This window comes from Vidua chalybeata, assembly GCF_026979565.1.
Source record: "Vidua chalybeata isolate OUT-0048 chromosome W unlocalized genomic scaffold, bVidCha1 merged haplotype SUPER_W_unloc_6, whole genome shotgun sequence".
Lineage (NCBI taxonomy): Eukaryota > Metazoa > Chordata > Aves > Passeriformes > Viduidae > Vidua > Vidua chalybeata.
In genome coordinates, this window is record NW_026530341.1 from 244440 (window position 1) to 256484 (window position 12045).

A 12045-nucleotide genomic window follows, 5' to 3' on the forward strand; every position below is an offset into this window, starting at 1 on the left:
GTGCACCAGTATCCACTAAAGCGTCATATTCTTGTGGCTCTGATGCGCCAGGCCATCGGATCCACACCGTCCAGAAAACACGGTTTTCCCATGCCTCTACCTGGCTAGAGGCAGGGCCCCTCTATGCCTGGTTATCCTTCTTTCCTTGGGCATATGTCTTGGAGGTTCCCTCAAGGGGATCAGACATGTCATCATCATACCTGGCTGTTCGGCTACGGGCAACTGGGGCTGCTTTCCTTTTCTTACCTTCCTTCAATTCACGCACCCGTTGTGCCAGAACAGCAGTAGGCTTCCTATCCCATTTCCTCATGTTTTCTCCAGACTCACGCAAGAAGAACCACAACTCAGCTCGTGGGGTGTACCTTCTCTCCCCAACAAAGGAACGTCTGCGTTGGGTGCCAGGGCCTCTAATTTGCACAGCTGAGATTTGGAGGAGGTCCTCCTTAATCTCTTCCCTGAGTTTCTTGCGGCTTTCCTCTATTTTTCCTTCTAATTCCTGCAGTCGTGTCTCCACAGCTGCAATTCTGGCATGGGTCGGGCCATGTACAGCATCCGCATATGCCCGAAGCTTCTTTGCCATATCAAGCACAGTCTCATATACCTCCTCCCGCTTCATTATTGCTAGAGCAGAAGCGTATTCAGGTGGCCCAAGTCGCACCAGTTTCCTCCACATTACAGGTGTGCATGGTACAAGGTCCGGATTCCTAATTGTTACGTCTTCTGAAAAAATGATCTCCACCACTGCCATCTCCCTCAGGCGTTGGATCCCCTGTTCTATGGTCTTCCATCGTGTCTGCTGGACATAGAGGTCATCGGCACACAGATATCTTTGTGCTACGCTGTCCAGGACCCGTTCCCAGAGGCTTTGAGGGCTAGCCCCCCTCATCATGCCTTGGTCGATGACAGGATCATGTGACAGGGACCCCAAATGCCTCGCTTCAGTGCCATCCAGAATGGTAGCCTCCCCTGCCGCATCCCAAAGGCGGACCAGCCAACTAATTATAGATTCGTCGGGCTGTCGCCGATAATCCTTCCTTAGGCCTCGGAGGTCCTTCAGGGAGAAGGAATCAATATTAGTCTCTGATCTTGTGCCAGTTGCTTTGACTCCTGATTTTATGTCAAGAGGTGTTGAGGGTCCTTCTCCTGCATCATACTCATCATTGTCATCCACTGGTCGATCAGTCTTCTCTGTGCACTTTCCACTTCGTGTGCTAGTAGCCACAGCCATTGGTTGAGGCTTACAGTCTGGTTTAACTACTGGCTTCGAACCTGGGCTGTTGGCTGCAGCCTGAGTGACTGGGATTGCTGCTGGTTTATCTCCCTGCCTCCCTTCCTCTGTCTGCTGCCCTACAGTATCGAGCAGAGTACGATAAGCATATGCCAGGGCCCAGCTCACTGCAATGATCCTTTTCTCCTTGGGGTTATCCTGGCATTTCCCTTTCAGATACTTCGCCACCTCAGCTGGGTTCTGGATGTGTTCGGATGGAAAGTCCCAAACTACAGGATCAGAAAACTCCTTTAAAATTTTGCCCATATCCTCCCATTTCCCGCACCACTCAGGATTTTTCACCCTTGGTTGTACTCCTAAATCAGAGGTCTCACCAGCCCCTCTAGAAATCTCAGCCTTCATCTTATATAAACTGCGGACAGTATAGAGAAAGGTTATTAAATTAAATAACAGAAAGATGGTGTCCTTGGCAGTCAGGGAGGACAGGACATTTCCTAATAGAGATGTAAACAATTCGGAGGAGGAAAAGGAAAGCAAAGGCTGAAAAACCTCCTCCCCCATAACAAATTTAGTACACAGCCACAACCACGAGTTATACATTCCTGGAGCCGATAACAACATTTTTATAAGCCCCTTGCAAAGTATTACAGCCAAGCCCAGCCCGATAAATATTCTCGTTAGTGCCCCTCTGCTACAAAAGCTACGTATTAGGGACAATACCGGAGCTACTTCTGGATAAGAAAATAACTCCAGGGACCATAAAGCGATCAAAACTTCAAAGAACCCTAATGACCACAAATAGAGGCAGGCTTTCACTCCAAATGACATCATAACTTTAAAAAGAGACATACCAATATTCCCGCAGAACGGTTAAAGCCAAAAATATTATTAGAATAAAGTTTTTTCCACTTTGTCTGGGCCTCCCCGTACGGGCCACCAAAATTATTTGTCCTGGTTTAGGACAAATTAGGGGAAAACACCTCCAAAGGAGCCCCTTATAGGAAACCAAACCCTCCGCAACCTCCCCCCACCACCGGGTTCGGGAGGAATTCCTTCAGAGGGGAAGTGGAAAAAACTTGTTTATTAAGGCACAACAAAAAACACTCCCCAGCACAAGAGAAATAGCCCAAGATGACCACAGATGTTTTCACCAGTCCAAGGGGGTTGAGCTGTATCTCTCTTCGCCGCAGAGGGTACGCAGCTTCTTTCGCAGACCCCGGGGGAGCTCCTGCCCGGAGTAGGTCCGATGTCTTCGGGGGGGGGGGGAGGGAACAACGGAAACCGGGAAAAAGGAAAAAAAAATGGCAAAAAAGCAAGCCAGCGAAAAGCAGAGAAAAAAGAGAGGAAAGCAGAGCCAGCAAAGCATGCAGCCAGCAGCAAGCAAAAGCAGCAAGCCCGCTAAGCAGCAAGCCAGCAGCCAGCCGGGGGTGGGGGGAAGGAAGACAAAACAAACTGAGGACAGGGAACAGAAACCACGATTGGGATAATGAGCATGAAAATGTCCTGTCCCCATGACAGAGCAACAGCCATTTGTTGAGGCTCACTGTCTGGTTTAGCTGTGGGCTTAGGCTCATTGTTTGTTTTAGCTACAGGCTTAGGCTCACTGTCTGGTTTAGCTACAACCTGAGTAGCTGGGGTGTTGGCTGCAGCCTGAGTAACTGGGGTAGCTGCTGATTTATCTCCCTGCCCCCCGCCTCTATCTGCTGCCCTACAGTATCTAGCAGTGTGCGATAAGCATAGGCCAGGGCCCAGCTTATTGCAATGATCTTTTTCTCCTTAGACTCATAATGGCACTTCTCTTTCAGGTATTTCCCTGTCTCAGCTGGGTTCTGTATTTGTTCACATAAAACAATCTGAGGCTATAGGGTCAGAAAATTCCTTCAGGGTTTGGCCCATATCCTCCCATTCTCCACACCACTCAGAATTTTCCACGCCTGGGTCTACTCCTGGGTCAGGGGTCTCATCAGGTCCTCTGGACATACCAGCCCTCACTCTAGACATGCTGCAGACCATATAAAGGAAGCTTACCAGATGAAATACCAGGAAGGTGGTATCCTTGGCATTCAGGGGAAACTGAACATTTTCCAAAAGTGACTTAACAGATTCAAAGGAGAAAAAGGAAAGGAAAGGAAAGGAAAGGAAAGGAAAGGAAAGGAAAGGAAAGGAAAGGAAAGGAAAGGAAAGGAAAGGAAAGAAAGGAAAGGAAAGGAAAGGAAAGGAAAGGAAAGGAAAGGAAAGGAAAGGAAAGGAAAGGAAAGGAAAGGAAAGGAAAGGAAAGGAAAGGAAAGGAAAGGAAAGGAAAGGAAAGGAAAGGAAAGGAAAGGCTCATCCCCTGCTCTTCCTCTAACAAACTGGATGCAATTACTAATAAACCTCCAAAACATGCTACTGGAACTAGGATGCAGGGTAGGACGAATAAGCCATAAACCATACTTATCTTGAACAGACTCCAGTACCTTTGTAAACTCCCTATAAATCATTATCACTGAGCCCTGCACAATAACTATTCTAATCCGTGCCTCTCTACTGTAAAAACTACATGTTAGGGACAATACCGGAGCTATTTCTGGATAAGAAAATAATCCTTGGGACCAGAAAGGTATTAGGACCTCAAAAAAGCCTAGGGATGAGAAACACATGAAATCCTCTGCCCCAAGAGACATTATGAATTCAAGCAACATGGCTACTGACTGCTTTATCCCAATACAGAGTAAGCACAACCAAAATGCAATCAGTACAGTTTTTTTCCACTTTTCGAGCTATGCCTTGGGTGCCAAGAATTGTATTTGTCCTGGTTTAGGGCAAATTTGGGAGAAAACCTCTAAAGGGATTTCTTCTAGAAAGCAACTTGAAACGGCCTCTCCCCCAACTGGTTCAGGGAAAAAGATTTCCTTGGAGAAAAGTGGAAAAAACTGTTTATTTAACAGTCAAAGAATTCACCTGCACACAAAAATGGACAATATTAAACAATAAAACCTCTTGCTGCTCCAAAAGAGAGACAAATTCAGAAAGTCCCCTTTGTGGGCTGTAGCTCAGCTTACTCAGTCTCTTATCAGTCCCTCCAGTGCTGGAAATGTTGCAGCCCAGCCCAGCTTGGCCCAGTGGGCCACAGGTGTGAGCTGCCAGTGCTCTTCTGGGTGTTCAGTCCAGAGCAGGTTTGAACAGGTCCAAAGAAAAAGAAAAAACACAGTCCAGGGAACTTCTCTGCCTCAGCTAGCTAGAAACTAACTAAAAGCAAAGGAGAGCTCTGTCCTGCCATCTGTCTGTCCGTCTGCAGACAACACAGTCCAGAAGCAGAAATGTGGAGGAACGAGTGCAGTTTCTGATAACAAACTTCGTGTTTCTTCTTCCCCCCCCTTCACTCTTGGAACCAGTCTTAGAGGTGCAAAACTTATTTCTGGGCTAAACAGACAAATGGGGATATGAGCATCATAAAGTCACCTCAGGACACACTGTTAGCTGGGTAGAAAACTGGCTGGATGTCTGAGCTCAGAGTGGCAGGGAACAGAGTTAAATCCAGCTACAGGCCATTCACTAGTGCTGTTCCTCAAGGCTCAGTGTTTAGGCCAGTCCTGTTTAATATCTTTATCCATGATTGGTTGAGAGGTTCGAGTGCACCCTCAGTAAGTCTGCAGATGACACCAAGTTGGTGTTGATCTGCTGGAGGGTCTAAAGGATTTACAGAGGGATCAGGACAAGTTGGATCAATGGGCTGAGGTCAATCGTATGAAGTTCAACAAGGCAAAGGGCCAGGTCCTGCACTTGGGTCACAGCAACGCCCTGTAGCAATGCAGGCTTGGGGCAGAGTGGCTGGAAAGCTGCTCAGCAAAAAAGGACCTGGGGGTGCTGGTTAACAGCCAGCTGAACAAGAGCCCAGGTGGCCCAGAAGGCTAATGGCATCCTGGCCTGTATCAGCAATAGTGTGGCCAGCAGGACCAGGGCAGTGATCATTCCCCTGTACTGGGCACTGGTGAAGACACAGCTTGAATCCTGTGTTGAATTTTTGGCCTCTCACTACAAGAAAGTGGAAGTGTTCAAAACGCATGTGGATGTGGCACTTGGGGATGTTATGTTGGTGCTGGGTCAACAGTTGGACTTAATCTTGGAGGTCTTTTCCAACCTTAATTATTCTGATTCTAAAAATGGTTACTAGAGTACATGCATTATATTATGAAACTGATTTAATGCTACTAGGTTTATAATAACTAACAAGACAAAATTGTCGCCCTGGTTATCAAGAGTTTTCTAAAGCCTTCTGAGTTTACATTCTTGTAGAGAACTTTCCCACACAACTTTCTGTAAACAACCTATTGTTTTGCATTCTTTCATAGAGGCGAAGAAATTTGATGTACAGGTAGTTTGTCCAGTGTCGTTGGAAAGGTGGCATGTTCACCCTCCAATCCACTGGCATCTTTTGAGAACTATAAAAGATTGGAGTCAGAAAAAATAAATTAGTCTCTTCATCGTGACCAAAGCTGTGGTGCGTCGTTTTTCCTTGTGTCATCTGGTGACACAAAATGATTTGAATTATAATGTATATATAATTAATATCAAGATATTATAATATATTGAATATAACTTCAGTGTTTGGTAATATGGAATACCGAGAATATGAATTTTCTATGCTTAGCCTCCTTATCTCTTTGCAAAGCTTAAACTTCTGTCACCTTAGTGTCTGCTGGGAGGATGGCTGGCTCTGTATTTCCAAAGCAGAGACCAGGGCTGTTTGATTATTGTGTAGTCAGAGATAAGCACAAATATAAGGTGTTGCCTGCACTTACAGTCTGCGTTCCCTTACTGTTCTTAAGCCTATTTCTTAAACCTTAAAGTGTCTTCACCTAATTAAACCTGTCATTGTGAAAATCTGAATTTCAAAATAAAGCATCTATGATGCAGTGGAAAGATTTAGGTCTGCAAGCTCAGCAAACTGGATTTTTTACAGATTAGGTTATTAAGTTAATGGAGTGTTCCAATCTGAGTTGTGATGCTACACACCTTTTTCATGCTTCCGTGTAGTGTGCATTTGTTTTGTAGGAAGAATAGTTGTGTATGAGATGAACAATTCTTTCTATGCATGGATGGTACCAGAGTGAAGTCTTGATTGTGTAATTATAAGTGTTTTTAACTCCCAGTGTGCTTTACTGGAAACAAAATATCACTCCCTTCTTAGGTTGACTTCTCTATAATTCATTCCAGAATTAAAAAATATAAATTGAATAAGTGGTGGCTAATGTGAACCTAGTCAACTGAGGGAGGTGTGTGTAATTTTGTTATTTGCCTGATTCCATTATTTGCTTTTGTGCTCAATATGCTGATTGATTGCAAGAAAGTCTATTCCTTCAGACTTGGTGGAAGATTTAATGAGCTACTGCCACATCACTTGTCTCTTTGTCAGTATATAAAAATGTTGTTAGAAAAATTGCTGATTGTGAATTACCACAGGAAAAAAAAATTAGTGAACATTGACTGTTGTAATATAAATCATATCTATGCATCTCTTTAGAGTAGTGTTAAAGCTATACTTTTTATGTTAAAAGCATAAACTGGCATTACTGCAGGGAAGAATTGATCCTGTCTGCCTCTTGGTACATTTGCACTTTATTAGAGGATTGATCTAAGTTTAAAATTAACCAAGCCAAAAAAACAAAAATAGGGCAGGCATCATGGTAGCTTGGGACAACAGTGGTTTTGGTGGCTTATCCTTGTGTAAAGGTAACTAGTTTTCTGGCATTCAGCAAGCAGGAAACTGGTTTGAAGAGCCGATACAGCAGTGACCTAATAATTTTGTTTTCTGATGGTGGTTTTGTGCTCACTTTTTTGACAGTATGTGCAAAGCTTAGTGCAGGAAAGAGCAGAATTGTGATCACTAGTGAGAAACTTCTGTTGTAGTAGTTCTGATTTAAATGGGTTTAAGTTACTGTGGGATTGCACGCTCAGAATATGGGTCCCTGCTCTGAATTGTGTGAAGATCTGTTTGCTCACTGACCTTTTAGTCACTGTTAAAAAGTAGCAAAAGTTTGGAAATGATGGTCATTCACAGTTGCTTCCTGACTAACTTCTCTATGTTAGAAGGCTGTGTGCCTTTTAATTGTTTTAAGGCCATGTTTTAATTTTGTCAGTGAAGTAATTTTCTGAGCATGAGAATTTAAGACTATAGTAGTGATTCAGTTGTGTCAGAGAATATCAGCTCTTCCCACCGGCATCTTGCATTAATGACCATGATGTATGAGATTCTGTGTCAGGGTGGTCTTTCAGCGATGGGTACTCACTGTCCCATATTTTGAATCAGTTCTTCATAAGTGTCTTACAGATTTGAATTTAATGTTAACCATGCTGGTTTGGTACTGCTCTTTTGTCTTCACTAGAATACTTTTTGTTGCATTTGTTGATTAAACTTAATTTCAGTTTTGACAGAAGGCAGAGACACAGCTTTATGAAGTTAAGGGAATCTACTTGAAATTCAAGTTCAGGATTAACTTTTTATACCAGATCACTTTGAAAATGCCTTGCTGACTAGTAGTCTAAGACTGTGCATGGAGCTTCAGGAACAACATGATGTTTTTCTAGCAGTTTCTAAAATTCTTAGAAGTTCTTATTGCTGTTTTCAGCCAGTAGTTTATTGTGCTCATCCTGGTATGATATTGTACATATGCCTTGTTTGCTAAAATTTCATCTTATGTGTAATATGCTAAAGTTATTTTTTCAGACTTTTGCACTTGGGAGGCTCGGGAGAATTCTTCTTCTAAAATCTGTTTCTACTTTCATGCTAGCTGTTCCAGCTACTCTCTTTGTACCTAATGTTTGCCTCACTCAAAAATATTTCTGCTTGACTGTTACTGTGATTTGCAGCTCCCAGTCAGTCTTGTAGTTGAGTTTGTAAAAAATCTTTTGATCTCTCTTCTGTGCATCATTAGTAAATGGTGTTTAATACTGTATTGATAGCTGTAGGAAATACAGTGTCCCCAAGTAAACTTGTCTAGCTGGTTCTACTCTTTTAAGAAAACCAACTGAAACAGAGTAAAAATTTAATGGGGTAGAAAATCCATTTGGATTTAGGTGAAATGTGCCGCTTTGAGCTTGCTAACATAAGTAAAATATGCTGTTTAGTCTAGTAACTGCAGCAGTAGCAAAACTGCCCCAGCTAGGGAGAAAGAATGCAAATTTCCAAGCTAAAGAGATAAGAAAGATTCCTCGGACCTTGAAACAGACAGCGCAGAGTGACCCAGGAGTTCTTTCTGTACTTTCTGACAAAAACTGAGTACAAGTATAACTAGCTGTAAGTGTAATGTAAAATCAGCAGAATGAATATACATAAACCTATTGTGAAATTCTATGAATATGTAAATTCGTAAGAGTAATAAAAAAGGATCGGGAGTTCTCAGGGGCGCGCATGCCCTTTGAAGGGAAATCCCTGCATGCGCCCAGCGCTGTAAATAAAAAACATACCGTTCCCTACAAATCTCTATTGGAATTGTGGGGTCTTGATTTTTCACCACAATTCACAACAAAACCAATATTTACTAGGCAGAAAGATAATCCAGAGTGCACTCACTTCTAAAGCTGCAACCCTGTAATGCCATGGATCAGCTTCCCAGATTGTGGATTTTAGGTGGGTGAAGGAGAGAAGAGCAGTAGAAGAGGTAGGCTGGAGCAAGGAGGTTTAGAAGGCTGATTTATCAGATGGGTACAGCAGGGTCGGGGACACTGTTTATGACAGAGCAAAGAGCACATCTCCATGTGTGGGCTCAGTGAAGAGGGATGGCAACTGCCAGGTTGCAGTTGTTACCCCTTTCCTAATCTCTGTCTCTTCTCTCCAGATGATTGTGAAAAGAGTGTAAAGAGGGGAAAATGGCCTAATGTCAGACTTCATTCTTCTGTGTTCTTGTTGTTCTGCCTTGATAGATGGAAATCCTTCCTCTGCAGGTTTACATGGTTGTCATCCTGTATAGAATACGGGTAAACCCTTTCATCAAAATGTGGATAAAGCTATCCTGCTAATTTGATATTTCTAAGAAGTCCTTGGGTTTGCATGGCAAGGTTTTGGTAGCAAGGGGAGGGGGGGACTACAGGGATGGCTTCTATGAGAAGCTGCTGGAAGCTTCTCTTATGTCTGACAGAACCAATGCCAGCTGGCTCCAAGACAGATCCACCACTGGCCAAGGCCGAGCCAATCAGTGACAGTAGTAATGTCTGTGATAGCATATTTAAGGATGGGGAAAAAACATTGTACAGAAGTAATTGCATCCAAGGGAGAGAGGAGTGACAATATGTGAGAAACAGTGCTGGAGACTCCAAGATCAGTGAAGGAGGTGCAGGAGGTGCGCCAGGTGCCAGAGCTGAGATTCCCCTGCAGCTCATGGTGAAGACCTGCAGGATGTCTACCTGCAGCCCATGAAGGTCCACAGGAGAGCACAGACCCACCTGCAGCCTGTGGAAGACCCCACACTGGAGCAGGTAGATGCCCAAAAGAAGCTTGTCACCCCATGGGAAGTCTGTGCTGGAGTAGGGTCCTGGCAGGACCTGTGGCCCCATGAAGAGAGAAGCCCACACTGGAGCAGGTTTGCTGGCAGAACTTGTGACCCCGTGGGGGACTCATGCCTGTTCCTGAAGGACTGACCCTATGAAAGGGATCCATGATGGAGCAGTTAATGAAGAACTGCAGCTTATGGGAAGGACTCACACTGGAAAAGTTCATGAAGGACTGTCTCCCATGGGAAGGATCTCATGCAGGAACAGGGGAAGGACTCCTTTACCTGAAGAGGAAGTAGCGACAGAAACATGTGATGAACTGTCTGTAACCTCCATTCCTCATCTCACTGCACTGTTGGAGGAGAGAGGGTAGAAAATTGGGAATAAAGTTAAGCCTGGAAAGGAGGGGGGAGTGGGTGGAAGGTGTTTTTAAGATTTGTTTTACTTCTCATTATCATTATCTTACTCTGATTTTGATCATAAATTCAATAATCTTTGAGTCAGGTTTGTTTAGTCTGTGATGGTAATTGGTGAGTGATCTCTCCCCTGTCCATTTGTGGAGGGGAGTGATAAGAGCAGCTTTGGTGGGCACCTGACCTCCAGCCAAGGTCAAACAACCACAGTATTTTAGCAGTCCAGAAATGTCTTTGAAAACATGGATAGTGAACTAGGGCAAGGAGGAGAACAAGTGGTGAGGGAAGGAAAAGGAAAGTCATTAAAATAGGAACTTTCTAAACTGAATTTGCCATGTCTTGGAGCTACTGTTTATTCAGTTTAGATAGTCCCCTCAAAATAAGGGGTAATTTTGATCCAAATGTGAAGCCTTTCATAGGTGATTCTGATGTTTGGACAACCAGTATATCAGTGACTTAGGATTATAACTTTTGTGTTCTGGTAAGCTTGTAGTTGTTCAGTGACTTTTTATAACCACATAATTTTGTCATTAAAATAAGCATCACTTTGTTCTCATCAGCAACTCCTGTAATACCAGATAATATACATTGTCTCCCTCAAAAAACCCAAAAACTGAAAAAGCCTCAGATACTGATGTTATAAAAAAAAAAATCCACCAAAACTATGTAGAAATATGCCACATGTAAGAAATAGTTTCTAACAGTTTGCATAGACATGTGCTTTATGGATGGTTAAGTAATACAAAAATTTTCATGCTTTCTTGGCACTATGCAACATGCAAAAATAAAGCTATTCACTATATTAAGAAGCTTGTAAACTGAGGTTGGTAACCAAAATTGGAGGCAACAAATATTTGTTGTTGTTAAAATAGAAATTAATATTCTTGTGGGTAATAACAAGGAAGTTTGAGTAATTTGAATTGGATAATTATAATGTCAGTAGTTATGCTTAAAGGGGAAACAGAAGGAATGTGTTGGAAGAGGTTGGTGAAAGCACAGGAGGGTAGGGATGGGCTGAGTCAGAGAAGGAAGCAAATGGAATATTTAAACTTTCTTCTCACAGATAAGAAGTGATAGAATTTCTTGAGAGATCAAGGTATGCAGGGAGGCTGGAATTTTAAAGCATTTAGGCAAGAGGGAAAAATTAAATGCAATTTTGAACAATGTCTAATGATTTGGCAATAGCAGTCTCATGGGATGATTCTTTAGGTAAAGTCTTTTTCTTGGCATTTGGAGCTACTTCACTAGATACAGAAAAGATAGCAAAGAATTGCAAGTCCTACTGAAACACAAAGTGTTATATGAACTGTGGCTTACTTGCATGTGTTAGGGAAATTTGGCAAGTAAATTATGTTTAACCACAGTACTTTTTTCTTCAACCATTATATTTTCTAATGTGACAGACTAGAAATTGGTGGCTCCTCTGCTGTTGCTATTAAATGGTGTTTTGTCTCCTAGGGTTTGGACGTGGCAGAGGGAGAGGAGCAGGGAGGTCTTCAGCCCAAGGCATGGGGTAAGAAACACACAGAGCACAGATTTTGGCAAGGATCAAATTCACTGTCAATATTAAATTACAGTGTTGCCACTGTGTGTCTTAATATTGCTGTATGTTTGATAAACCTGTATAGATACAAAAATTCAAAATGTCTTAGACTATTAATGGATTCTTTTTGTCTTAAACCAGTATTTCTACCTAGACACACCTATACAAACCTAATGTGAGTTCACTCAATGTTAATATCTCAAACTTGGGGAACCCATTTGTACCTATCAGTAGCAGCCATCAGTCGTGTCTTGGAGACTAAAAGTTTTGTGTGGTGCATATAGTTCTAGGTCAATTTAAAATATGTATTTGTTTCAATGTAATGTAGAACTTTCAAGTTGTATATAAAACCAGGAAGATTAGTGGTTCTAAACTTTCTCCTTTTTTGAGCT

The 12045-nt window shown here is 42.7% G+C and overlaps 1 protein-coding gene across 2 annotated transcripts in view; it reads left to right on the forward strand.

The window, feature by feature from the left end:
* Window positions 1–12045, forward strand: part of LOC128783005 (ubiquitin-associated protein 2-like) — a 194013-nt gene that overhangs the window by 36590 nt on the left and 145378 nt on the right. For both annotated transcript variants that reach the window (XM_053933583.1, XM_053933582.1), the window contains exon 6: window positions 11569–11623. In XM_053933583.1, the coding sequence (XP_053789558.1) occupies window positions 11569–11623 (55 nt within the window). The remainder of the gene's footprint in view (window positions 1–11568; window positions 11624–12045) is intronic.